We start from the raw sequence: 27,959 nt of genomic DNA, 5'->3' as shown, positions 1-27,959 counted from the left end.
CCCTGTGGGGATGTTAGTAGGACAAGGGTCTCAAAGTCTGGGCAGTTCTAAATGTTATTACTAAATGTTATTCTTTCTAAATATTAAAATGTGATACAGTACTTTGCAGACCAGCTGTGAACAGGAAGAGCTTGACAGGAACCCAAACGGGATACATGTAGCCAGCTGTAAAGAAGAAATCGATTTGTAATTAACCAAATATGTATATAAGCCATGGCTAACTTGGATGTAATACTTTATTAAGGACACTGGGCATGGAAGGAGTGGGGGCGGGGAGACATGGTCAACAGAGAAGGAAGCCCATTACTAACTAACTACATTTACTCCACGATTACGTCTAACTCTGGGGAAAATTTACATTGAAAACTATATAAACATTCGGGTGAAATAAATTTGCATTTCTGATCTGCCCGGATCCGGTATTAGTGTTGTCACGGGCCAAAAGCGCGCTCACGGTCCGCCCTGAGGTAGAGCAGTATAAAGGGCAGTAAACAGAGGCGACTGCATTAGACTACGCCGATGGGAGGACGGAGTCTGATCCGGTGCCGCAGGGTGGCCGCGGAGGGAGGCCGGGCACGTGGTGCGTTTTGCACTTAACGTGCAGGGGGCTTCAAGCCCACCAAACATTACAGGACTGTCGGCCAGGGCCAGGAAAACTCCCTCGGACCCGCGTTCCGGACACAATGACAGGAGGCGTGCCTGGCAATAACCACGGTGCGGTCCCTGCGCCCAGGCCGCTGCATCACCCGGGTCCGGGAGAAACACCAGCCCACGACCCACGAATCCACTGGGAACAAGTCTCCTGACGTCCAGCGGAGAACCCGGAGCAGCTGGGTGCGCGCTCGGGACCACGCCTCCGCCCCGCCTGGCCCCGCCCCGGCCCCTCTCGTGATTGGTGCCCAGGGAGCATGTACTCAATGGTGCGCGCGCAGCGGCGGCTTCCCCTCCCGTCCCTGCCTGGGATTGGTGCCCTAGGTTCAAGGGGGCGGGCTTTCAGGTGCGGGTGCGCGCGCAGTGGTCGCGTCAGTCCGGATGCGACCTGCTCTTGGCGGCCGGCCTCCGAGTCACCGCGATGGCGGCCTTCGTTCTGCTGCGGCAAGGGCGAGCCGGTGCGCTGAAGGTAAAAGGGAGCCGGGCGGTGCCTGGGAGCCCACGTAGGGCCGGGGCGAGGAGCGCGGCCCTAGCGGCCACCTCTGGTCGTCTTGGGGAGACGCTGACCCGCTTCCCGGCAGAGGAGAGAGCGCCTGGCCCGGGCAGCAGCCGGGGGTGGGGACCGGCGAATGGACCCCCGACACCAGCCGGGCTCCCGCTGGACCCTAACTCCCTGGGGAGCCTCCGTGTGCGGGGTCCCAGGGGGCGTGCGCCGCCGGGCTCTGCCGAGACCGTTCCGGACCGCGTCTTTATTTGTTGAACTTCAGGGTATCTAGTCGACCTGGTAACTTCGCAGTTTCTAAGAAGCCAGCTTACAGGACCTCGTCTGTGAAAAGAAAGGACGAAAGAAGGGCTTTCCTTCTCCATATGTAAAAACTAAGGCCGCTTCACTATATTGAAAATGTGAAAAGGCTCTTGTTACAGAAGCAATAACTATTCATTGCAAAATAACTTAAAGTACAGATGGGAAATCTATTGTCAAAGAGTCTACTATTTGCTCCTTGATATAGCTAGTTGCAAATGAGTTTTTCTGCTTTCATATGCCCACGTGGGTAAAGTTATAAACAAAAAAAAGTTTCTCCTTCAGATGCACCCCACAGACACCTCTGTTCTGTGCGGAGCGTCTAAAACAGTGCCCGCCATGTAGTAGCAGATACATGCTGAGTAAACTGACAGTTTGTAAAGTGCTTGCCACTTATGATATATTGCAAACAACGTTGAAGCAATTATTCATCTACATCATTTTTAAGTTACTATTTCAAATGCTATCCTAAATTATTTTATAAGTGTAGGAAAACATTTTACAAAGAGAATCATAGTATTTTGCAGGTTAATAGATAATTGGAGACTACAAAAAAGGGATGCACAGGAAAAAGTCTGGTTGGAGAAGTACCCAAATGCTAATAGTGTGTGTTCTTTTTTTTATATATATATATTTTTTTATTGATGTCAGAGAGGAAGGGAGAGGGAGAGAGAGCTAGAAACATCAATGATGAGAGAGAATCATTGATTGGCCGCCTCCTGCACACCCCAGCCCGCAGCCTGGGCACCTGCCCTTGACTGGAATCGAACCCGGGACCCTTCCGTCCGCAGGCCAACGCTGTATCCACTGAACCAAACCAGCAATAGTGCTTGTTCTTGAACTCAGGTGTTTTCCTCTTTTTGCAGCTTTTTTGTGTTTTATAATCATGAATATGCCATGTGAGTGCAAAGCAAAGCATTTATATGTAGTAGTAACAATACATAATCTTCATATGTAGTAATAATTGAAGATTATTGAAGGGACTGAGAAGTACAAGTTGGTATAATGCTAAATAGTCTTTAAATTTTTTCTTAATTTTTACTTTACAGTTTACTTTCAATATTAGTTTGTATTGGTTTCAGGTATACAGCATAGCGGTTAGGCAATCATATACTTTACAAAGTGTTCCCCTGATATTTTCAGTACCCACCTGGCACCATACATAGTTATTGCAATGTCGTTGACTATGTTCCCTGTGCTGTACTTTCTATTCCCTTGACTATTTTGTAACTACCAACTTGAACTTCTCAGTCCCCCAACCCTACTTCCCTCTGGCAATTACCAGTCGACTCTCTGTGTCGGAGTCTGTGTCAATTTTGTTTGTTCTTCAGATTCCTAAAGTTATCCTTATTTTTTAATTCTTTTGTCAGACTCTGCTTCTAGAAGGACAAGTGTTTCGAGGACTTGCGTCTACAGCTTCTCTCTCTGCAGAATCAGGAAAGAGTGACAAGGGACTGCCACCAAATTCCAAGAAACAAAGTCCACCAAAAAGTAAGATTTTAATGGTGGTCATGGGGGAAAAGAATGCATATAAATCAGTCAGCTTTCCAGGAATAAAAAAGAGTTTTACTGGCTACATAATTTATGATTGTTCATTTCCAGCAGCGTTCACTTTATAATCAGACGTAAGATCTGTAACAGGTTTTAGACCAAACACATCAGTAATGTAACAGTCTTTTACTCAACATTTAGCCCTGAACTGGTTCTATCTGTATTTACTAAATGATGTGTAGCAACGGGATGCAGAGTATAAAGGCTCTGGGTATTCAGGTGGCCCTAATACAGACCCCATGTCGCATGAGGCAGCCATAAACCCCACTTTACTTTTCTTTCCCTGATTGTGACTTTTTTCAATGTTTTGAGACTCATCTGTAGTCTCCCAAGCTTTGCTCAGCCACAGTCCAGGACTGCAGGCATCAACATTTTGTGACTGAAGAGAGTTAAGAGCAGGCACCATTTTTAATTATATGACTCACTTTGATGGAGTATGATGTCTGCTTTGTTTCCAGCTCTTTCTGCAGTCATTTTGACTTTGAGCACCAGTTTCTACTTTTCCCCTAACTACCAATTGAGTAAATCCTCATTGAAGGAAAAGAGGAAATGGAACAGTATGTTTTAAATACTTCTGGGAATTTTATGTTCTACTAGAGGCCTGGTGCACGAAATTCATGCACGGGTCAGGTCCCTAGGCCTGGACGAAGATCAGGGCTGATCGGGGCCTTCCTTGCCCAGCTACGTCTGGGCCCTTCATTCCGCAAACTCCTGAGGGGACAATTTGCATATTAGCCTTTTATATAGAGAGATATAGATAGATAGATTCCCCACATTCATTGTTAATTGGTTATAATCCAGATTCATTGCATTTGGTCTTAACTGATGAAACTTTAGTGAACTCTTAAAAATATATATATATATATGGTATCTATAATCTCTTGGCAAATCTTTTGTTTTCTTTTTTATTATTGAGGTGACGGTTAATGAGGTGACTTTCCTGACATAATAATTATATAGGTTTTGGGTGTACAATTCTGTAATACATCATCTGTTACTGTGTTTTCACCACCCCAAGTCAAGTCTCCTTCCATCCCCATTTATATCTCCTATACCCTTTTCCCCTCCCCCTCCCCCACTTTCCCTCTGAGAATCACTGTACTGTTGTCGGTCTGTGAGGCTTTTTGTTCTTGTTGTTTAATCCCTTCACCCAGCCCGGGAACCCTCCTCCCCTCTGATATATGTCAGCCTGTTCTCTATGAGTCTGTTTCTATTTCATTTATTAGTTTTTTTGGCATATATTTAATATGTGTGTGGAGTTTAGAATGATAATTTCGGTTTGTCTTTATTTTCATGATAATACCATTTTCTCAGTTTAAAAGTGTTTCGATTCTTTTGTTGGGTCCCTCCTTGGTCTGCACACAAAAGCATGAGTCAGTTATAAGAGACTGGCCCTCTGTTGAGAGTGCCAACCTGCCAACTGCCTTTCACATGCCATCGATCTCAACTAAGAAGGCACACCTTTCTGGTGGTGTCTTTGGCTCCTGTACACTGGAGGCCTGATTTTGACAGAAACATTAAATTCTGTCCTCTACCTGTTTCATTTTTAGATCGTGTCCTCTTTTTTTAATCCAAAAGTTTTAAAATAATGATCTTATATATAAGGACTTTCTTTAAAAAATACTTTATTGATTTTTTTTACAGAGAGGAAGGGAGAGGGATAGAGAGTTAGAAACACCAATGAGAGAGAGAGACATCGATTAGCTGCCTCCTGCACACCACCCACTGGGGATGTGCCGGCAACCAAGGTACATGCCCTTGGCAAGAATCGAACCTGGGACCCTTCGGCCCACAGGCTGACGCTCTGTCCACTGAGCCAAACCAGTCAGGGCTATAAGGACTTTTATTTGTTTATTTTTGTGTAGACATAACCATAATACCATTATCACACTTAAAACATGTTTATAAGAATGTCAGTTAAATTCTGTATGGTGCCAGGCATGTTTCTGACATTCTTTCATTGTTTACTGACGAATGACTAGTTGAGTTTCATTACTAATATTACCCTTGACCTTGGAGAAGTTTATCTTTTTCTTTCTGGGTTTTTGTGTTTTTTTCTGGTTGGTCAGTAAGTTTATTATTGTCTTTATCTGAAAATATGCATAGAAAACTGTGGTTTGGTTCATTAGCTCTCAGCAGCCCGTTCCTGAGCTCTGAGGAAGTTTGCCTTCTGAGCTACCAAATCTTTTTTCTAGATATTTTGAAATGTCTAGAGACATTTGGGCAGTCTTCTTTCTTAGGCCTCTTCTCATAGGCAGGATTCTCTCGTATAGCAGCACGAGATTTCTTATACATCTCCTTTGTGTCTTGAGTTACATTGTTCTTTATGAACTGAGAGAATTGTTTTTTGTAAGCATCTTTATCTTCTTCCATTAGGTAGCACATATAATATGCAACGTTCTGACCTATGATGTACTTCCACATTGAGTCCCTTGTTTTCTGAATCATAACCAGGGAATCATTTGGTATTATGAGGGGTAGACAAGCCTCCATCCATAGCTCCCTTTAGGGCCCCAAAAACTTTATTGCCAGTAGTAATTCTGACAAGCCCTGCATCCAAATAGCAGGTGAAGGCACCAGGTTGACCAGCAATGCTTTCCACATTCTATTCACCTGTAGCCACCTCTACTTGGCCTTCATAGATCTTGTCCATACCAACTCTATTGAAAAGCCTGCAGGCCAGTATAATATACTGTAGCTGGTTGTCAGGCCAACCTTCACACCATACTCTGGGAGTTCATGAGTATAAACTGCAAAAACTATTCTGTCTCCTTCTGTACGGTCATAAGCAATCTGGCAAATTATATCTTTGTTAGTTACACTATTATCACCCTGCTTTGGGGTGTGTTGTGCTTATTTTTATCCTGGACTGCCAAGCATTTGTGAGCATTGTAATCAGTTTTTCCGTCTCATCACCCTCTAAATTTCACTTGAAGTAGGCCTTACAATTTTAACAAACCCTGTTTTGCAGAAGAGAGATCCACATTTGTGGCTCTGAAATTTTATATCTACAATCCTGCTTCACAGGCTTATGAAATTGGGTTAATGGATTTTAAAATATCATGGCAGAGCCAAAGATTCCCTTTTTATAAATATGCTTCTGTATTTGAGTGAATGAGGTGCTTCTCCTGTGACAGTTTGGGGTGTAGTTATGAGAAGGGAACCCTGAGCTGGGAGTTGGCCTTGGGCTTGTAGCTTTTGCCCTGCGGGCCCCTGAGCCTCAGACCCTTCCTGCCTTAGTGGGGTCAGTGCATCCCAGAATCTAAACAATAGTAATCCCCATGTGAAGACAAAGAAGTAATGCTTCTAAATAGATGTGTGCAGGTGTCAGTGTTTCCCCAAAGCATCCGTGATTGGTAAGCATGAGACAGACTGCTTATCGCCCACAGATGGCTCACTGCCAGATTAAACCCCTGCCAGTGGTGGGTGTTTTATCACATTTGTCTTCCAAGGAAAGTCACTACCAAACTAAAACATCGTCAGACCTATCGGCATCCAGCTTCTAGACCAGGTGGGCTGTGTAAGGCCTTGGAAATCATTTAGTCTGGCCCTGCCAAAGCATTAGAGGTGAGTTAATTAAATGTTTGACCAAATATAGCAGGCTCATTATTAAGTTGGTAATTTTGTATGGCCCACAAATGATGTTATAAATATCCAAATGGCCCTTGGCTGCAAAAAAGTTCTCCACCCCTCTGTAGACAAACATCAGAGATTTCATGAAAACACAGGTAAAGTCATCCTTACATTCAAAGTGAGAGCCATTGTTCCTCTACGTGACACTGCTGTGTTCCAGGAGCTCCCCGACCAGGGATTGAACTCAAAACCTAGGTACATGCCCTGACCAGGAATTGAACTCTCAACCTATTTGGTGTACGGGACAACACTCCAACCAACCCAGCCACGGCATTTGTTCCCTTTTGATAATAGCAGTTCTGACAGGTGTGAGGTAGTATCTCATAGTTTTGATTTGCATTTACCTGGTGATTAGTGATGTTGAGCATCTTTTTATATGACTATTGGCCATCTGTATGTCCTCTTTGGAGTAGTATCGTTTAGGTCCTCTGCCCATTTTCTAATTGGATTGTTCAGGGTTTTCTTTTTTTCCTCATTTTTAGAAAATTTTTGCTCAGTGTAGAAGTGGATTGAAGACACAGGTGAGCAGGCTATTGGAGGCCAGCATATCCTGTTCATTGCCTTTAGGCATTTCTGAACTGTATGGTTTAGAGAGACAGGGAGAAAGGGAGAGTTCAAGTGTGTAGCCCAGCCGTGGGCAAGCTTCGGCCCGCGGGCCGGATCCAGCCTGTTTGAAATTAATAAAACTAAAAAAAAAAAAAAAAGACCGTACCCTTTTATGTAATGATGTAATGATGTTTACTTTGAATTTATATTAGTTCACACAAACACTCCATCCATGCTTTTGTTCTGGCCCTCCGGTCCAGTTTAAGAACCCATTGTGGCCCTCGAGTCAAAAAGTTTGCCCACCCCTGGTGTAGCCACTTCTTTGCCTCATTTTTATATTTGGCATGATCCTGGAGCTCCGTGAGAGTTAACTGCATCAGCACCTGCTCTGGGCGGTCAGGATGCAGATTCTGCGCTGGCACCTGGCCACAGAATTAGACGTGGTGTGAAGGAGGTAGTGCTGGAAGTGGAGGTGACGGCTCTAACCAGTCACCCATGCTCTAGTTCCGTCAGATCCTTCTACACTGCCCGCTAACCTCTGCCCCATTTCTGACTTTTTATTATTTCTCAGTTTTCTTTCATTATTTTCTATCATTCTATTATATATAAGTCCCTGAGCTCAGAAGACAATTAAAAACCTTTTAGATACTGGTAATATAGAAAAGCTAGGAATACCGGTGTTTTTTTTTTCACTTTAGAGATGTAAGATTGATACCTTTTTATTTTATTTTTTTTAAAATATATTTTATTGATTTTTTACAGAGAGGAAGGGAGAGTGATAGAGAGTTAGAAACATCGATGACACCGAAACATCGATCAGCTGCCTCCTGCACACCCCCTACTGGGAATGTGCCTGCAACCAAGGTACATGCCCTTGACCGGAATCGAACCTGGGACCCTTCAGTCCACAGGCCGACGCTCTATCCACTGAGCCAAACCAGTCAGGGCAAGATTGATACCTTTTTAGTATAAAATTGACTTCCAGACTTGAAAATAAAGATTTTGGACTTAGAGTTTGCTCATTTGTAATATTTCTTAAGTTTTTACTTTAGATTTGAAAAGTTAATTTATAAAAACATGTCCTATATTTTTCTTTTAATCTGTATAGTTACAAAAGATTTACCCCCTGAGAAAACTGAAATTAGCTCTAATCAATGTACTGTTTAATTTCATTATTTTTCATAATTGCCCTGACAAAATGTAAGGCTTTTATGTTAGCACTTACTAGATTTTTTGCAGTAAACCTGTTGCTTCCAATGATATATATGATGTTAAATTATTTTAGACTTTTGTGGTCTTATAATACTTTTGCTTTCCTTAGCTGAAGAAATCTCCAAGTGGCTTATGATTTTGAAGGACTTCTCTTCCTCTTAGGGCAATTTCATTTGAACTACTTTATACCCTCCCTCTGAGCCCCCCACTCTTGTGTGTGTATGTGTGTGTGTGGTGTTGTGTTTGCTTGTTTGTTTTGTTAACCCTCACCAGAGGATATTTTTCTATTGGTTTTCAGAGAGAGTGGAAAGGAAGGGGAGAGAGAGAGAAACATCGATGTGAGAGAGACACTTAGATTGGTTGCCTCCCGCACATAACTGGAGATCGAGCCTGTATCCGAGGTATATTATAGCTTAACCAGCTTAAATTTGGATGAAATAGTTTAAAAATAATTACCAAAGAAGCTCTCTTGTGAAAAATGAAAACGTTTATTTCTGTTTTTAAAAATCCCCATTTTTAAAATTTCCATTTACAAAGAAAAAAGCACCTACATTTCTTACTATTCTCTCATGTGGTTTGGCTTTCACTTAAGAATGGGTTCCCCTGAAACGTTTCTTAGGATTATTACATTGAAGATGTTATAAATGACAAGTTGGTATATGATGAAATGTCTGTGACATTGATGAATTGAGATTGTTTTACTAATTATTAAAAATAATCCTCTTTATGCCGTTTCCTAGATGTAGTGGACCCAAAAGAGAGGGGCAAGCTACTAACCACCCCAACAGCAGCTGAATTGTCTAAAAACTTAACTTCACCCAGTTCTTACTCGTCAGTTGTGAATCAAGGTGGGACAGTAGCCAGCCCTAACCCTGGTGACAGCATGCTATTCACAGATGCCGGGGTCGCAAAGGTTTTGTCAAGAAAGACTTTGGTAGAGTTTCCTGAAAAAGTTCCATCTTCATTCAGAAAACAGGGCTCTGATGCAGAAGCTCTTCAGAAGAGCAAGAGAGTGATGGACAGTTCCTCTTCATCATCATCTTCATCCAGCTCCTCTGATTCAGAGTCTGACGAGGAGAGAGATGGCTCAGAAGTTGATTCTCAACTGGTGAGCAAAGGCAAAGGAAGGGTTTCAAAATCAGAGGCCTCCCCTTCCTTTGAAAATAGAGCCTCCAAAATTTCAACATCAGCAAAAGAGAAAACCTGGTCACCACAGCCGCAACTGGACCTCCCCTTGCCAGAAAAGCCCCATCCGGCAAAGAAAGGGACCTCCGTTATGCCATTAAAGGACAGGAAAGATGAAGCAAAACCCACAGTGCCCAAGTCACAAGTAGGTGAAGAGGTTATGAAGCAAAATGTACAGGAAAAAAAACTGCAGAAAATAGTTAGCTCGAATAAAATAGATGAAAGCCAAAAGCCATTTGAAGGTAAAAAAATCTCATCTGACCATACAAAATCAGGGTCATCTACACAACCGACTGGTGGCCCAGTGCCCACTCGATTGACAGAAGAAACCACTGCAGGAAGACGGCTGCAAGCAACTCCTCCTGAGACCAGAGGAAGAAACTTAGAAAAACAAGTCCCAGAGCCTGATGGGGAGATGCCTTTGTTCCCATTCAAAAAAGAAAATTTGGGGAAGCAGGTGATAGGAAGACTCTCACAGGCTAACAAAGAGATTTTGGAAGATCGGGTACCAGTGAAAAATTTGAAGCCCGTTCCTGTTCCTAATAAAGGCGTTTTCTATGAAAAGACAACAGTACTAAAGCGTGAGGCAAAGGGTGAAATCATGGAGGACTCGGCAACCCAAGTGGGAGACCAGCAGGACACACAGGGTACACCTTGATTGTTGAGAACTCTCCTTGTCCTTCGGGGGTGGTTAGAGTGAGGAACTAGGAGATAAGACAAACTGTAATTAATCAGATTCTATAGGAGAAATATTGCCTATAACTCTCAGATAAGCAGAGGAGTCTATGAATTATGAAAAATACCTTATAAACAAAATCACTAAAACATTTTACAATTCTTTTACAGGGAAAGAGTAGGCCCTTGACACTCTTGACTGTCCTTTAGCCAGTATAATTTTGAACACTGGCAATGTAACTCATCACCCTTAACTTTGGAGGGTGTGCCAGTTCCACTGCATGAACTTGCAGAGCAGCCCACTGAGTGGAAAGGGGAGTCCTGTTTAATGGGAAGGGCGATAGATACACTTGGTCTGATGGTCTTCATGTGAGCTAACAGGCGATAACTTTTAGCATCCTTATGCCTGAGGGGAAACCCACAGAAATAAGTGACTCACAGGCTGCCATGGACTGCATGAATCTTTTCACTGGACTTTTCCTTTTCTGCTTTACTGAAAACACAGTGGGCTGCTTTCCTTCTCTGTAATGAATTTTTATGAAGGGCTTTTTTGCTACCACAGATTTTTAAAGGGAAACTGTTTATTCTTATGTTACCATTTACTTGTACATTGAACCTCATAAAATATAGTGTGCATTAGGTAGGTCATGGCAAAACAGTAAAGGAGGTCTCCAATTTTAGGGTCTGTGCTCTTGAAGACACCTTTAAAATGCATTACTAACCCAGCTCCTTCCTGTCCGCTCTTTTTAATTTTAAAGAGCATACACTTCCTGATTTATGTTACCTGGTCATTGTTATTGGTTGCGTTATGTTGACAGAATTTATGTGTTTCCTTCCCTCCTTTTTCTCCTTTTGTCATTAATATGCAAAGTGCCAGTGCTTACCAGACTGCTCAGGACCTCAAGAACTGCATTGCCTAACGCTCCTGTTTCAGCCATTGTGTTGTCATGAGGAATACCGAAACCTTCAGGAGGAAAGCAGAATTTGGGGTTTTCAGATTGCACATCTTTTTGAAAAAACTTTGCTCCTAACTTTTCATGGATGTGTGAATTTTCCAATCTTCTCTTTGCCCTGTGGAGTTGAGTGATGCCATCCAGGAGCACAGAGGTTGTGTCTGTGCAGTGGGCTGAATGTCACTAAGTCCACCCGGCTCCGTGCCTTCCAAGGGGATCGGTTTTTGATAAGTTTTCTATATCCCTGTTTACCTTCACTTTGAAGATGCCCCTACACCACATCGAAGATACTCGACTCGTGGAGATTGGAAAGGTGTCAGCTCTTTAAATAAGACATCATTTTTACTTAATACAATTAAAAAAAGAAAAAAGAAAACCAAAGCTTTTGGTATGAATTCAAATAGTGGGAAAATGTATTTCAGCTTTTTGGGCAGCCCAGAGAGCTCCAGTGAGAACTTAACCCCGACCTTAGCCGACTCCCACGCAAGCTTGATCCTGCCGTCATCCTGTCTTGCATTCCACCTTGCTGGCGAGCGATATTTCTTTTGCTTCAACCACACGCTTAGTTTTAAGATTACCAAATGTCTAGTGTACGGGTTTTACCTTTTTTCCACTTAAGGAAACAAAACTAAGTAATTTTAGTCTATGAATCTAAAATATATCAACAACTTTTTAAAAAAACACTACACATCCCATTTTCAGTACCCCTTAACTGTGTTGTTATTAAAACAGTTTGAGTTTAATTTTCTTGTATTCAGAGACTTAGAAGAGACTTAGTCACTGCTTTTGAAAATTTTCTTCTGTAAACGTTTGTTTCTGTTTATTTCTAGTAGATCTCATTTTCTCCCCTGAATCTTTTTGTGACCTGAAAGTCCCGCCTCCATAATTGTTCTAGGCATTTTCAAAGTTCTGACAAGTTCAGGGTCTAGAAGTACAAAAAGTAAGATGTTAAGACACATTATAACTATTCCATTTCACACGTTGTTAAGGCTATATGTTGTAGAATAGATTTTCAGCTAATCTCGTCATTTTGGTTTTGAAGGTACTGTTTTTCTCATGGGCTTTAATTAGACACTTCATAGCAGTTAGGGTTCTAACGAAGCTCCTTTCCTTGTCCGATGTGCTCACTGCATGTTTCCCCCACAGAGTCTGCACCAGCTGCCGCACCAGCTGCCGCACCAGCCGCCGCTCCTGTCGAGCCGTTCGACAACACCACCTACAAGAACCTCCAGCATCATGACTACAACGTGTACACCTTCTTAGACGTGAACCTGGACCTTTCGAACCGGAGGTTGCCTCAGCCCTCTTCTGGCCGAGAGTCACCTCGCCACTGAGAGCTCAGTTTAATGATCACCCTTATGTTGTCCGCTGCATTCTTACCTGCAAAATAAAGTCTGCTCGAGTCATAAGGCCTGGTGCATGTCATTGGTTTCCCTTTTATGCCTTCACAGTGAATGGTGAATTAGCAGCATGACTGCTGATCATTTATTCAGCATGTGTTTAGGAATTTTTCTTTTAAGCTATGGCTCACTGGACACAGCCATAAAATTAGAGAACATGGGTGCTTTCTAGCAGTGTGGTTCTGTGTTGAGCCCCTGGGCAGTTTAGCGTTAATCTGGGTTACCAACTAGGTGTTGACAAATGGAATGGCAGCTTCTAATTTTATAGACCTTAATAAATTAGGAGTAGGAATTTGCTAATTTTAACTACTGCATTGCAAAAAAATACTATTAAATTATAGCCTTTTATTATCAGAAAGAACGGAATCCTTTTGTTTACTTGAATTAGGTATTTGATGTAAACTCAGAAGCTTTTGGTGATGGGATTAGCTAGAGGAAATTTTTTTAAAATATATTTTTATTGATTTTTTATAGAGAGGAAGGGAGAGGGATAGAGAGTTAGAAACATCAATGAGAGAGAAACATCGATCAGCTGCCTCCTGCACACCCCTACTGGGGATGTGCCCACAACCAAGGTACATGCCCTTGACTGGAATCGAGCCTGGGACCCTTCAGTCCGCAGGCCGACGCTCTATCCACTGAGCCAAACCGGTTAGGGCTAGAGGACATTTTATAGGGTCCAGCAGTATCTTTGTTCCCAGGTGGCCAACCCGGCTAAATTAGCTACGGTGGCCGAATAACCTTCTCTCCTTAAAAGTGTTACATGCTATGGGTGTGCGTCATGCAGTGTGCACCAGGCAGCCTGTGGGAACTCAGTAAGCAGACTGCTGTGAGACAGTCACAAATCTCGATAAGAGTGCTGCTGATTCGGAGCTGAGATGAAAGACAGCATCTAGTCCTCAGGCAACACTGAAACAGCCTGACATGGGAAGCTTGTCTGCACATACATGACCGTTTCACGATTGGCTTTGTTCTCATGCTTTCCTTGTTTATGGGCTTCATTTCATTTCATAGGAATTTTGGTCCTTGGCCTCCAGTCAATTTAGCAAATACTGTGGATTTGTAACTCATGATTCACATTCCTGTAATCATATATTTCTTAAAATTAGTCCAAGTAAGAATACCAAAATTGAAAACAGTCTTGAAAACTAGTACTAAGATTGTCTGCCTTAGACTTTTTTACCACCCAAGAGGCTTAGCAACTCAGCAAGTCTTCTAAGCACATTTTTTATTATAAAAGTACTAAAACCACATTACCAAAGGGAAAATGGAAAGTTGTAAGATTACCTAAAATCCAATATGCTAACCCAGCCATTATTAGCATTTTACATGTTTCCCCGGTGGTGGTGGTTTTAGTTGGATGTAATAGTGTATAATGTACATACAGTTTTCTATGGGTTTTTTTTTTTTCATTTAACAGCTTGCTTGTCAAACCGGCCCACAGAACGCCTATAATGTGCTGGGGTCTCAGGGTGGTGGGGGAAATAGACTATGAAGCCACAGAATGTGTTTCCCTGGACTGTTAATGCCACAGACTTGACAGTCTTTATATAAAAATGTGTATGAATGTATTTCAATTTGTGTGAAATTTTCCCTTAGGATCAGTCCTGTGGGGTTGACTTTGAGTCTCCCTGGGACTTTGGTCCCCTCTCCTCTACCCACCAAAAAGGCTTGAAAGGAAACAACAGGCAGTGTCTGGCGGGTCTGCGTTTTAGACCCATCGTGGCTAATGACTCCTTCATGTCCCATCTGGTGGCGACACGATGGCTGCCCACTGAGCGCAGTTTGCGATCTGTGTTATTTCCCGTGTTCTCGTTTGCGGAGTGCTGCCAGACACAGCGGTGTGAATATAACTTGTTTTGTGTTTGGTATTGTCTCCTTAGGATGGATTTCCAGAACTAGATCTGATGGATCACATGGGATTCCTGAGCATTTGTCTTTCTTTTGTTTCTGTGAGATTTTTTAAAAATATATTTTTAATGATTTCAGAGAGGAAGGGAGAGGGAGAGAGAAATTAAAACATCAATGATAGAGATTTCATTGATCGGCTGCCTCCTGCATGCCCCAGACTGGGGATCAAGCCTGCAACCCAGGGATGTGCTGTGACCAGGAATTGAACCATGACCTCCTGGTTCATCGCTTGGTGCTCAACCACTGAGCCACGCCGGCCGGGCTCTGAGAGATTTTTTGAGCCAGTTTAATAGGTTTGAGCTAAATTAGGTAGGCAGTTGTTTTTATCTTCTATATTTTCCCTGTCACCTGCACTTTGGATTCTTTCTAGACGTTTGATCTCTTATACCTGTCAAATCCTCTGATGTTTACTGGCAGCTGGCTAATAACTGAAAATCACAGATGATTGGGGGTCGGGGGGGTAAGGAGTGTCTGATTCTGCCTCCAGGCACATGCTTTGTATTTTAATAGTCCTGTCCCCCTGCCTGTCTCTCTAACATTCAGAACCGGGAAGTGCTCAGCAGCTCGCCACCCAGCACTGTCTGACCTGGCCCCATGCTGGCCCCAGGAAGCCATCCGAGGCCTGTGAAATGAGCTCACCAACAGCACCGCTTACTGCACCCCATAGGATGCTGCAGGAGGGAGACGCTAAGTCGGTTTGTCCTGTGGAAGCAGGGAGTGGCGAACTCTCTTAGGCTTTGCCACATACATACACTCAGTGTTGCACAGACTTTTTTTTTAACCCTTTAAAAATGTTAAAATCATTGTTAGCTTGTGTGCCTTATGCAGGGTTTCTCTGAGCGGCCCCCGTTTGTGGACCCCAGTATTAAAGGGCTCTCCCTAGACCACTGAATTGAATAAAAGGGCTGGCCAGAGAGAAGACTCAACAAGGGGTGTGTTCTAGGTGTCCAGCCCCCCTGGTTCTGCCTCCTCTCCCTGGCCCCCTGGCCCTTTTCCCTTCTCTTGCCCTTATTCTAGAAGGAATCTGAACACCAGGGTGTAAAAAATTAACAGCTCAAGTGCTGTTTCTTCTAGAGCAATTTTCACTCTATGGGCCTGTAATAAACATTATTGTAAGTGCCTCCTAAGTGCCAGGCCTAGTCTGTTCAGAGACGATAAAGACAGTCTCTCCCGGGGAAGGGAGGGAAGCTAGTGAAAAGCACCGAGAGGTAAGGTGCCGTATCCAATGACAGCGGGGTGATATGGAAGTGAGCTGATTGGGGAGGAGGTGACGGTGGGCGTTCATCACAGAAGGCTGTGTGGGACATGAGTCCACCAGGTGCCGGTGGAATTGTGGAGGGAGCCTGGAGGGTCTTCAAGGCCTCAGGATGGGATATGCAGAGGCCTGGATGCTGAGACATCCGTTGGTTTTCAGGAAACTCAGTCCTTCCGCTGGAGACCCCGTTTGAGAGGGGACACAGCCGGAATGAGTCATGAGGGCTGAATCATGAGGCTTGGGCTCTGCTCTCTGTGAGTCAGCCCCGGCTGCCATATCAAAATACCGCAGTGAACGGCTTAACCCACAGATTTATCGTTCTGGAGGCTGGAAAGCCCAAGATCAAGGTGCTGGCTGATCCAGTTCATGGTAAGAGGGCTCTTCCTGGCCTGCAGTGGCTGTCTACTAATACCATCGCATTCAATATATGAATTTGTAGGGACACACACATTCTGTCCATGTCAGGCTCTAACCTGTAGGAAAAGAATTTAGTGTAGCTATCCTGTTTTATAAAAGGAACCAACTGATCATTTGTTTGAAATACTCTGACAAAAGAAAAGGAGGGAAGGGGCTGTAGCAGAGGACATAAAAGAATGGTAAAGCAGTAAATGTTGAGACTGGGTGATGGGCAAATGGAAGTTCATGATTCTGCTCTAACTTTTCAAGTGCTTGAGAACTTCCATAATAAAAAAGTATTTTTAAATCCTAGTAGGAATATGGAGAATAAAGTTGGAAAGGAAGAAACGAGGCAGAGAGAGGAAACTTGAGGCAATTCCTCCAGGCAGAGTGACAAAATGTTGGATTCAAGCTCCTCAGCTGGCTGGCCAGGTAACTTGGAGGTTTGGATAGACATAGCCAAACTGCCTCCCCAAAAGGTCATTCCGGTTTATAATCTTTCCAACTGTTTATGAATGCACCTGTCCCATTACACCCTAGCCAACAACAAGTATCATGGTCTCTGATATTTGCTAATCTGATAAATAACTTTTATGGGAGTGTGGTGAGCTTATATTTCCTTCAGGTTTACAGGCATAAAAAGCGAGCCGCTTTGATGATAACCACGTGTCTCTGTCTCTTGTTCTCTCTGCTCTGTCCATTATTTGATACAGTTTTTCATTTTCAGCCGATTGTCCTGTAGTGTATCTAAACACATTTCCTATTTCTTTTCCGTGTCTTTGGACATCTAACCATTGATGATACTGCTTTTGTCTGCTTTCTTTGAGAATGCATCACCACCCTGAGCCCTTCATGGGAGAAAAATTAGACAATGAAACCCAGCCAGCTAGGAGATGATTGACATGGAAACTCAGGAATTGAGGAGCCACGGTAAGCGGACGGGGGTTGGCCATAGAATAACTTTGCATATAGAACTAAGGTGAAACGAATACAGGATCATGGTTGCAAGACAGGACAAAACTGTTAAAAATCCTGACAAAGTAAAAATCATAGAAACCAAAGACTCTGGAGGCTGGAGCCAGGAGCCGGGAGGCCGCCTCCCTGAGAGGAACCCAGCTCATCTTTCAGAGCAAGTCAGGCCTGTCTAAAATAGAAACGGGCTCAGGAAGCCGCGAGGCTTCGCTCGCCATGGTTCCCAGCCTGCTGCTTCATTTCAGTGGGCTTTATTAGGAACCAGGGTGTTCTGGGGAAAAAACAACAACACAGTTATTTAACTGAAGTTTAGAAATCCTTTCATTTTTACTTCAATTTCCTTCTATCAATTAAATTTAATAATTTAATGCTTTATATGTTTAAAAGTGTCAAAATAAGTTCTTTTATGTCTGACAGGCTCTTGTACAGAAAATACCTTGTTTTAATTCTCTCCTGAAGATATTTTTTCCATTGATTTTTAGAGAGAGTGAAAGAGAGGGAGGGGTGGGAGAGAGAGAGGTCGCACCCCAACCAGGGCAGAGAATCGCACCTGCAACCCAGGTATGTGCCCTTGACTGGGAATCGAACCCGAGACCCTGTGGTGTGAGGGCCAACGCTCTAACCACTTGAGCTACACTGGCCAGGGCAGAAAATGCTTTTTTTTTTTTTTTTTTTAGTTAATATTTAAATTTTTAAAAATTATTGTAAAATTTAAACAAAATTTTAAATCAAAGCTTTAAAATGTTTTTAATATTCAATTTTTAAGAAATCTATTTTTTCTTAAAGCCTTTTTGTAAATATTATTAATCTATTTTAAAATATATTTTATTGATTTTTTTTTTTTTTTTTTTTTTTTTTTTTTTTTTTTTTTTTTTTACAGAAAGGAAGAGAGAGGGATAGAGAGTTAGAAACATCGATGAGAGAGAAACATCGATCAGCTGCCTCTTGCACACCTCCTACTGGGGATGTGCCCGCAACCAAGGTACCTTGACCGGAATTGAACCTGGGACCTTTCAGTCCACAGGCTGACACTCTATCCACTGAGCCAAACTGGCTAGGGCATTAATCTATTTTAAATTGATTTTAGAGAGAGTCAAGTAGAGAGAGAAAAAACAATAACATTGATTTATTGTTCCACTTATTTATACATTTATGGTTGATTCTTGTATGTGACCTGAGGGAGGACAGAACCCTCAACCTTGGTGTATCAGGGTGATACTCTAATCAACTCTGCTACCCAGCCAGTGCTTATTACTCTATTTAGTAGTCATATTTTAACGATCACTTCTAAACTTAAAAAGTAAAATTTTATTGGACATGCATTTCTTAGTGAGATGTATTAGAACTATTCTTTTCAGTTAGTTTTTATATTCATGAGTGAATATTACTTAAGGCTAGAACAGTTCATGAAAATTAATAGTCAAAAAAAGGGAGAAAGCATAAATCACTATCAGGGATGAATTTGGATTTTGAGGGGCCTAAAGCTTACAGAATTAGGAGAGCTCATTTTAACAACAACAAAAAAATGCAGAATTATGAATTCTAAGTAAGGTATATAAAAGTGAATATTATTTAGAATGAGAAAAAAACCTTACAGATTTTCAAAGCTGGTAGATACCATAAACCTCCTCACAAAATCCAGAAAAATAACATAATATTTTTATTAACTGCTTGACATACCTCCATATGTGTCAGGCAGTAAATAAAAAAACTTGTGGCTGCATACCTTTCAATTGCTTTGTGACGTGACAATTTTGTAGTACTATTTTGCTGGGTCAAAATTTGTTCTTTGATAGTTTAGATACCTTAAAAATGTGACTTCACACACAGATGTCCTTGCTGTTTGTACTACTGCCCCAAACATAGGTATTGTGATAAATTTTATTTCACACGATTCCCATCGAAAAAGAAAAAGTGAACCCATGTTTAATTGCACAGGCTGCACTCGGGAGTACATTCCTGCAGGAGAGGAATTCCTCGTCCCGGTACGGATGGGAAACAGCTCCTTTGCTTATAACTTTTCATGACTGAAGGAATTTCCCACCAACTAGCTTCTGGCTTTGTGAATTTCAAAACCTGCTTCCTCTTTCCCTCCACCTACTTCTGGTGCCACGCATCTCAGGACATGGTCATAGCATGTTTGCGGCCAAGTCACATGTTTGTGGCCACATCACACGTTCACATTTCGTGTGCAAACGCACAAAAGGGGTGAACTGGGGAAGAAAAGAGGGCAGTTTCCTTGTAGTTTTCTAGGTGGTGCAGACCTAACTGACCACCTGGACTCCCTGGTGGAAGCCGCCCAGAGGGTTCCTGGGCCGCGGAACAGCTCCCTGGCTACTCTGTCCTAGGAGGCTACCCCCCCCCTTACCCCGCCCCCCACCCCCAGGAGCAAGACCTACACTCAGGGATCAGATCCAACCTCTCCACCTGGGCACCCCGAGCCTTTGCTTCTTCCTTCCTTTTAAACACTGGCTTTGAAATCTCACGAATCGGAGCCCAGGCTCCAAGCATATCTTGATGTTTTTAGTTCCTCACAAGCCTTGCCAAGGTTTTTATTTTTAAATGCGGGGCTTAAAATACATCGTCCTCAGCTCAGAGCCAGCCAGAGGCAGCCAAAGTAAAGCACCGTCTTCTTCAGAACATATGGCCAGTCACTGCCGCGGATCGAGGGGGTGCTAAGGAGAGAAAGGAGGCTGGTATGAAATAAAAATGCAGGTTTAGTGCATGGAAATTGGCAAGGCCTCATGCCACCAAAAGCTGTTTTCAAAGAGAGAATTTTTAAACTATAGAGTTTGTGGAAAAGAGAAAAATAGGAGAGGGGTGGGAAAGACATTCCCAAAACTGACCTAGGCACTAGGGACCTGGATGTCCTGAGCATGGACACAGGACACAGGAAGGGAGGGAGCGGTGTCACCAACAAATTTAGGACATGATTCAGGACGTAGCTGAACATGCACACACTGCTCTTAGTGAGGCTCATCTCCAGGGTGGGCCCTCACTCCACCTGAGTGGTACTTAGTTCCTTTTCTTTCTCTGGCTCTCAGTTCCCACCACCTCCCTTTGTCATTGTGCCACTGGGTCCTTTAAAGCACCCTGATTGTGCCGCCAGCTACACAATTGCAAACTCGGGTCGTCTACACGCAGGGGACAGCTTAAACAGCTTATGGCGCTTGAACCATTTTGAAGGTTTATTTTTCAGCATCTTTTGATGTTCTCTGTATATATTTTTTTTGTTTCAATCTTTTGATTATTTAGTCTAAAACCCATAATGCTCCCCCCACGCTTTTAGCATGCTGGATGTTTCCAGGTCTCTCTTCTGCTTCCAGTGAAGCTGCAGTTTTTATTATTGTTATTAAGGATTTGACCACGTCGAGTAGGGAATTTTAAGTAGTGTTGCTGGGTAGTTGACGTTTTAGATACCTGAATTTATTATTGGAGCTAGAGTGTCATTAGAAAAAAACGTGCACAACAAAAGGGGACTGTTGGTGGTGTAATTGTAGAGGCATTAGGTTAATATATAATGTAGAAGTCTGTGTAATGGATAGTTTTTATTCATCATAAAATTTTCAAATGACTCGCAGATGTGCAGCCCTTGCAGCTGTTTCTCCCTCGCTAATGGCCTGAGGCTCTGACTCAGAGAGATAGTTTGTGCCAATGGATTCTGGCAAGGACGATGGTTCTTGTGATCCTTCCCCGGAGGAAATCATTCATTGTCAGCAGGGGTGATGATGACAAGCCCATAAAAGGCTGAGTGGGGAGGGGCTGGTGTAGGAAGACGGCTGGACCTTGGCATGTACAGAAGGCTGTTTGAAGCTGATTTCAAAAAGAAATATATTGACCCCAAAATTCTTACCATTGATTTACTGACTTCAAAATTCTTACCGTTGATTTACCCAAATCTGTTTCTATTTACAAAGTCTGCTTCCCCCACCCCCCACCTCCCCTTCTCACCACCCCACCCCCTTCCCGCCCAAAGCAGGGCTGCCACGAACATCAGCTTGAAGCTAGAACTACAGTTTGGAGAGGGAACTCCCTGCCCCTCACCTGCTGGTGCAGAAAGTGTCTGAGTTCCATTGCATAGACCCCATGATGTTCCCCATCACACCGGCCTCCAGGGAGGAATGGCTCAAACTTGACCCCGTAGGAATCACCCCAGGGTGCTAGCAAAAATGCCAATCCCTGGCTTGGGCTGTCAGGACCAAACATGCAAGTAAGGAGACTGGTTTTATTCTGGCTGCTACAGGAAGGAGAGGCCACATCCAAAGATCAGAGTCCTGCCAGGGTGGTCTCGCCTTGAACTTTTACGGAAAGGCCGGACTAGTCCCAGGCAGGGTGACTTAGAGCATCAGTGTCAGCAATGGAGGGCCCTCTCAGGCAGCTGACAGGGAAATGCGCATCGCTGTGTCCAGCTGGTTTCACAGAACAACGCTAATCTCAACTGAGCATTCATGAGACAAAGAACAGGAAACTGGGGCGGGCGGGACTGGGGGGTCCCGTGTGTAAGAGGCATCTTCTGCGAGTCCTGTCCCCGTTGTGAGGAAGAGCAGACAGCAAGTCTTACCTAAATTACACAGGGAAGTGGGGGGCTCTCTGGGTCGCTGTTTCCCGGAGGTTCAGCTAAGATTCATCCTTTTCAGCGCCACTAATCTGTATTTTGGACAAATGCCTAGTGACTGGAGGCAGGTGGAAGCGACCAGACTTTGAGCAACTCTGTTTGGGGGCACTGGAGTGGTGCAGGTGCTGCCCGTTACTCCAATATCACTTTGGCATTTCTTGGTTGGTGTTCGCTGGCCCATCTCCTCTCACCTGAACTTTCTGACCAGAACTACCCAGGATGTCCCTGAGACAGCCCTTGGTGCTGGGTAGGTGGCAGCCGCTCCCAAAGGGCACAGGCTACTTCCTGCTGCCTTCTCCCCATTCCTGTGCCTGGCCAGGGCCAGCGGACTACAGAAAGCACGCAGACCAGGCAATCTGAGGACACTACCTGGCACTAGCTCCGAGCTGTGGCCTGTGGCCAAGGGATGCTGCAGTGCTAGTTCCTACTGCCTGGTTACCAGGAGCTGTTTGCCCATCAAGGGAAGGACAAGGCAGGGAGCAGTTCCCAGAATCTGGGAGGCAGGTGACAGCATGAAGCTGGGAGGAGGGACCTGACTCATGGTGACCGGGTATAACCCCACACACACTTTCCTCCCACCCTGTGAATGCTGACAGTGACTGCCGTTGGCCAGCCCACCTGGAAGCCTGGAGGAGGGAGCCGGGGGAGCAGCCTGTGCAGGTGGCCCTCAGGGCACAGAGCAGGTGGGAGAAAGTGATTGTAACAACGTGTGTTATCCAATGATTAAAATCTAGTATGACTGTTTTAAAACATAAATAAAGCAATAACAGAGAGAAACGCTGGACTGTTTGTGACCCATCCCTTAGCTCAGGAGGGGCTGGAGCTCCTTCCCTCGAGGTGCCTGGGACTGTGCATCGCCTGTGTGGCCAAGGGAAAGGGCCCCCAGCCCCCCGAGGCGCTGTGTTGCGATCTGGGGGTGGGCGCAGGACTGATCGTGACCAGGTACCTTTGGGCCCAAGAAGAGTGTGCTGGGCTGAGCAGAGCGATTCTGACACCAACTCTGGAGCCTAGTGCGGGCCCACGGAGCGAGGGCACAGCCTCCCACAGGCCTGCCTCCGTTCTAGACCCACCCAGACTTGAAGGGTTCCAGGCCACTGGTGCTTCTGGCCAACTGGAGAATAGTTTCAGGGGTTCCCACCACCCTTCTGGTTCAATCATTTGCTAGAATGACTCAGAATTCAGGAAAGCACTGTAGTTTTACCATAAAAGGTACAAATCAGGACCAGCCCAAAGAAGGGACCCACAGGGTGAGGTCTGGGCGGCCTCCAATGCAGAGCCTCAGGTGCCACCCGTCTGGCACATCCACGTGTGTCTCCAACCAAGATGCGCCTATGGATTTCCCATGTTTGGAGTTCTCATTGGGGATTTATCACAGGGGCACGATTGAACTACTGGTCACGTGATTGACCTCAATCTCCAACTCCCCTCCCCTCCCTGGAGGTCAAGGGGTCAGCCTCATATCACTTGGCTCAAAGTCCCAGCTCTCTGAACCCCTGATGGTCTTTCTGGCCTCATGTGCCCTCATCCTGAAGCTATTTAGGGGCTGGCAGGACCCACCTCATTAGCATAGACTGGTGTGGTCTGAGGGGTTAAAGGCTGCCTCCGAACTAGGGACAAAAACAGGCCAAATCCCTTGCTATACTAGTACAACAGCTTCCAGCAGCACCACAGGGGATGAAGGAAATTCCCAAATCACCTCTGAGAGCTGCCAGGAGAGTCACACACCTGTGGGGACAGTGGAGGGTGGTGACATGCCTGGCCCATGTCAGGGAAGGCCCAGGTACCCAAAGCTCAAAAAGAAGTCAGGAGGAAACCCAGACATTCAAGGTGTCTCAGTGGGAGACGGCCTTTGCTGTAAGTCCTCCTTGCAGGAATGTTAGCTTTGCCAATGCAACAAAACAAGTATTTCTAGAGCTGCCATTGACCGGAGGTCGCACATTTATTCTTTATGACTCCATATGTTTGGATTTCAAATAGCATTCTTCTGAGTAAATGTCACTTCGGGGATTTAACTTCCTTGTTATTCTTTAAAGGGACTCTGATTTATAGTTCCAGGAAGTGAACTCTTTTAATTTATTTAAATACTCGGGCTGAGATAAATCCATCTATGTGAGTAATCTGTTCGAATATCGTTGCCACAGCTGACACTGTGTGGGTGACACACTCTCTGTGTAACTGAGGAAATCAATTTGGGGATAGTTTGATTTCACTTATAGAATCAGTGTTAGGAGAGAGGGAATCGACTTCTGACACCTTCCTTCCCCACAGACTCGCTGTATTCTTTTGGGTGAGATTCTTAACATTTCAGTGCTTCTATTTTCCCATAAAATAGAATTAATAATGCTTGTTTCTACTGCAGTGAAATAACATGATATCTGGGATTTCTTTTAAAGTACTTAAGGGGTGGAGGGGAAGGATGGGAAACAGATGAAATAAAATTGGTAAAATATTAATAATTTTACAGCGGAATGATAGGTACACAGCGGTTCATTATTCTCTTCTCTCTACTTGTGTGCCTGTGAAATTTTGTTTTTAAAAAAGGTCAGAAAATAATAACACCTGCCATTCTCCCGCAGAGAATGCGTGAACTGCATCCTGTCCTCGCGCACCTCTGGCCCCTTGGAGGAGGGTGCCACATTAACACAAGCCCGAGCTGTTACTCTGTGGCCCTCGGGTTATTGCATCACACCTTGAGCGCCGTTGACAAGGAGACAGAAAATAGATGAGGACCCAGGGGAAGAATGGCTATAAAAGAGGGAGATAAACCTTCCAGAGCACGGGATGCTACCCAGAGGAATTTATCTTCGTATGACAAGCAGGAGGCCCATCTGGGCACACTGGTGATGTAGGAAATAAATCTCTGCAATATATCAAAAATATATTGCCTCATAGCTGACAATTTATTTCTGAAGTTCCATGTGTGTAATATTTCCAGTCTCCTAAATGGTAAATAATAAATTTTTATTTATAAATCACCAGTTCCCAGATGAGCACACTGAATAAAAATAAGCTGTTACAGAAGCTGGTTAATTTCTGCCAACCGACACCCAGTAACAGTGATTTACTGAGTTTGGGGAATCAGTGAGCCAATGGGGGAAGCGAATACATTGAAGAAGTTGTGCCGATCACAGCACAAAGCTTATACTGTGGAAAGTGCAGTGGCATTGTATAGAAAGATACAGCATTGAACTATGTGCTGTAAAAGTCATCAACATACTGTCCCAACCTGAAAGAAGTACATTTGAGAAGACATATTGTTGGCTTCCCACAAACCCCTGAGTTCTCTATAATAGTATAAGGAGAATTAGCTAAAGACTATTAATATAACTGCTGTAAAAAAAAAAAACTCAGAAAGGACCAGAATGCCTCATTGTTATGTTGAAAACATGCCTCCACTATCTGGATGTATGTTTGTCTCAGACTGTAGCACTGGCTGGGGGAGGGGAGCACAAGGTTTCATTCCTCTCAGCCTCAGTGATGGGATCCACAACTTGTTATAAACAAATTATTCTGTAGCTCAAGGACTCCCCGATTTTTCTAAGAACATGAATAATCATGAATGTACAGAGAAAGTCTTCAGTAATTCAGGGTCGCTGATGACAGGAACAAGACAGGAGCGGGCGCTGATCTTTGTTAAACCCTTTGGTCAAGGGATGATCAGATAGTGTAATAAGGCTTACAAGAGAAATCTTTGAATAAATAAGAAATAGTTTTAAAAAGAAAATTTGGGGCCCTGACCAGGTAGCTCAGTTGGTTAGAGCATTGTCCCAAAATACCAAAGTTGCAGGTATTTTGATTCCTGGTCAGGGCACATACAAGAAGCAAGCAATGAATGTATAAATAAGTGGAACAATGAATGAGTGTTTCTTCCTCTCTCTCTCTCTCTCTCTCTCTCTCCCTCCCTCCCTCCCTCCCTCCCTCTTTCTCTCTCTCTCCCTCTCTCCAAAATCAATAAATTTTTTTAAAAGAAAAATTTGAGCCTGGCCAGCTTGGCTCAGTGGTTGAGTGTCGACCTATGAACCAGTAGGTCACAGTTCAATTCCTGGTCGGGGCATAGGCTCAATCCCCAGTGTGGGGAGTGCAGGAGGCAGCCTATCAATGATTCTTTCTCATTATTGATGTTTCTATCTCTCTTTCTCTCTAAAATCAATAAAAATAAATTTTTAAAAGAAAAATTTGAAAACCGTTACATATAATTACCCAAACCTAAGCTGAGTATAAAAGATTCCATCTCGTTGTTAAACAGGCTTCTAACAATCCTTATTAGGCAAGAGTTTGTGTTCCTTGTTCATATTGAAAGTAGAAAAGGAGACACCCAGCACTGGGATGAGGGCTTGACCTTGTCTTCATTGCACCGTGGGCTGCAGCGGTCCTTGTCTGGAAAGTTTTTCCCCTTAAAATGACCCAGATTCCTGCTGGCTCTCGAATTTGTGAGCACATTTTGTTTTCCGGTAACAAGTTTATTCTTTAATCTTTGCACTGATTCTGGTTAATATTTGCACATAACAAAGGTTTTTTATTTATAGACAAATATATGTGGATGCAGCAAAACAAAAGTGCTGCCCAGCCCAAAAGGCATCGAGAGAAATGGTGACACGGCCACCAAGAAGGCTGCTTTCTGACGGAGCTCACAGGTCCAACCCAGGCTTTGTTCTCTCTCTCTCTCTCTCTCTCTTTGAAAATATGCTGCAGAAAACGAAACTCCGATGTCTCCAAAGATGGTAAACATTCCGGAAGATTAGGAAAATAGCCAAGAATGAGGGGGCAAGAAGAAGAAGAAATTTTTTTTGCTTGATACTCCTTTTGTTGTTGTTGTTGTTAATCCTTGCCCGAGGATATTTTTCCATTGCGTTTTAGAGAGTGGAAGGAAGGGAGGAGGAGGAGAGAGAAACATAGATGCTAGATACATGGGTGGGTTGCCTCCTGCACACACCCTGACCACGGCCAGGGATTAAACTTGCAACCCAGTTATGTGCCCTCGACCGGGAATCAAACCTGCAACACGTCAATGCATGGGCCGATGCTCTAACCACTGAACACATCAGCCAGGGCTTGATGCTCCTTTTTGTGCTTCGTGCTGTCCCAAGTGCAGGAGGGCAGTGCATCAGCTCTGCTCCCTCTCCCTTGGGCATCCATCTTGGGCCCCCCAGGCGGGGCCACAGCAAATCTGTGTCCCTGCAAAGGTCAGTGCAGCCAGCTGGAGTACAAGAAAGTGGCAGAGGGACCCTCAGCCAGACCACTGAATCTGGGTCCCTTTTCCTCCCCCGCCCCCACCCCCACTCCTCCTCAGCCAGGTGGTGGATAGAACCCCTCCAGGTGGGAGTGTCCCAGTGGGAGGTCGTGGGGGGGGGGGGAGGCTGAGAGGGCAAGAGGGTAACTCTCTGAAGGGCACACTGACCACTGTGGGCACAAAGGAAGCAGCACTACAGGGCTTGAAAGCATGTTTTCTGTGGCTGATCCTCAGCTTATGATCCTCATAATTCTTCTAGACCAGCGGTTCTCAACCTGTGGGTCGCGACCCTGTTGGCGTTCGAACGACCCTTTCGCAGGGGTCGCCTAAGACCATCCTGCATATCAGATCTTTACATTACGATTCATAACAGTAGCAACATTACAGTTATGAGGTAGCAACGAAAATAATTTTATGGTTGGGTCACAACATAAGGAACTGTATTTAAAGGGCCAGAAGGTTGAGAACCACTGTTCTAGAAGAACCATGGGGTGAGCGACTAACTTGGACACAAGCCTTCCAGGGTTGTCCACAGAGGCCTTGGCCATCCACGGTAGAGGAGGAGGAAATGGTGCAGAAAATAAAAGAAGCATGCCTGATCTCCGGATGGCCTCAATGTGCCATCATAGAGGTCTAAATAGAGAGGAAAGGGAATACTGTCTTTGTCAGCATTCTCTAGAGCAGCGGTTCTCAACCTGTGGGTCACCCCTTTGGGGGTCGAACGACCCTTTCACAGGGGGTCGCCTAACACCATCAGAAAACACATATATAATTACATATTGTTTTTGTGATTAATCACTATGCTTTAATTATGTTCAATTTGTAACAATGAAATTGGGGGGTCACCATAACATGAGGAACTATATTAAAGGGTCACGGCATTAGGAAGGTTGAGAACCACTGTTCTAGAGAAACAGAACCAATCGAATAAAAATATATGTGTGTGTATATATATATGGATCTATATCACTA

The 27,959-nt window shown here is 44.1% G+C and overlaps 1 protein-coding gene and 1 long non-coding RNA gene across 6 annotated transcripts; both read left to right on the top strand.

Annotated features, from left to right (window-relative positions):
* The first annotated feature begins 962 nt into the window (after nucleotides 1-962).
* Nucleotides 963-12,617, top strand: NDUFV3 (NADH:ubiquinone oxidoreductase subunit V3). Of its 5 annotated transcripts, none has more exons than XR_004974237.1 (5): nucleotides 963-1,120; nucleotides 2,824-2,944; nucleotides 9,136-10,227; nucleotides 11,127-11,521; nucleotides 12,355-12,491. XR_004974237.1 is itself a non-coding variant. In XM_036351466.1 (4 exons), exons 1-4 carry the CDS (start codon nucleotides 1,073-1,075, stop codon nucleotides 12,540-12,542), a joined length of 1,449 nt encoding a protein of 482 aa, XP_036207359.1. In that variant the 5' UTR covers nucleotides 963-1,072; the 3' UTR covers nucleotides 12,543-12,617. The 5 variants fall into 5 exon arrangements, 3 of the variants coding, with proteins under 3 accessions (XP_036207359.1, XP_036207360.1, XP_036207362.1); XR_004974238.1 differs by lacking the exon at nucleotides 12,355-12,491 and adding an exon at nucleotides 11,631-11,734; XM_036351466.1 differs by lacking the exon at nucleotides 11,127-11,521 and having other exon boundaries at nucleotides 12,355-12,617.
* A 6,925-nt stretch (nucleotides 12,618-19,542) lies between these two features.
* On the top strand, nucleotides 19,543-24,732 carry LOC118676888. The gene is made up of 2 exons (XR_004974247.1): nucleotides 19,543-24,044; nucleotides 24,334-24,732. It is a non-coding gene; the product is annotated as an uncharacterized LOC118676888 (long non-coding RNA).
* The last annotated feature ends 3,227 nt before the right edge of the window (nucleotides 24,733-27,959 follow it).

This window comes from Myotis myotis, unplaced genomic scaffold (genome assembly GCF_014108235.1).
Source record: "Myotis myotis isolate mMyoMyo1 unplaced genomic scaffold, mMyoMyo1.p scaffold_m19_p_2, whole genome shotgun sequence".
Taxonomy (NCBI): Eukaryota; Metazoa; Chordata; class Mammalia; order Chiroptera; family Vespertilionidae; genus Myotis; species Myotis myotis.
The sequence above is the reverse complement of the archived record's forward strand: the minus strand, read 5'-3'. Positions and strand labels throughout refer to the sequence as shown.

Bases quoted from the DNA above. Each gene is read 5' to 3' on its own strand.
- NDUFV3 (XM_036351466.1), top strand. From the start codon at position 1,073: ATGGCGGCCTTCGTTCTGCTGCGGCAAGGGCGAGCCGGTGCGCTGAAG. The intron at 2,945-9,135 runs GTAAGATTTTAA...GCCGTTTCCTAG, and splicing joins GAAACAAAGTCCACCAAAAA to ATGTAGTGGACCCAAAAGAG. The intron at 10,228-12,354 runs GTACACCTTGAT...TTTCCCCCACAG, and splicing joins AGACCAGCAGGACACACAGG to AGTCTGCACCAGCTGCCGCA.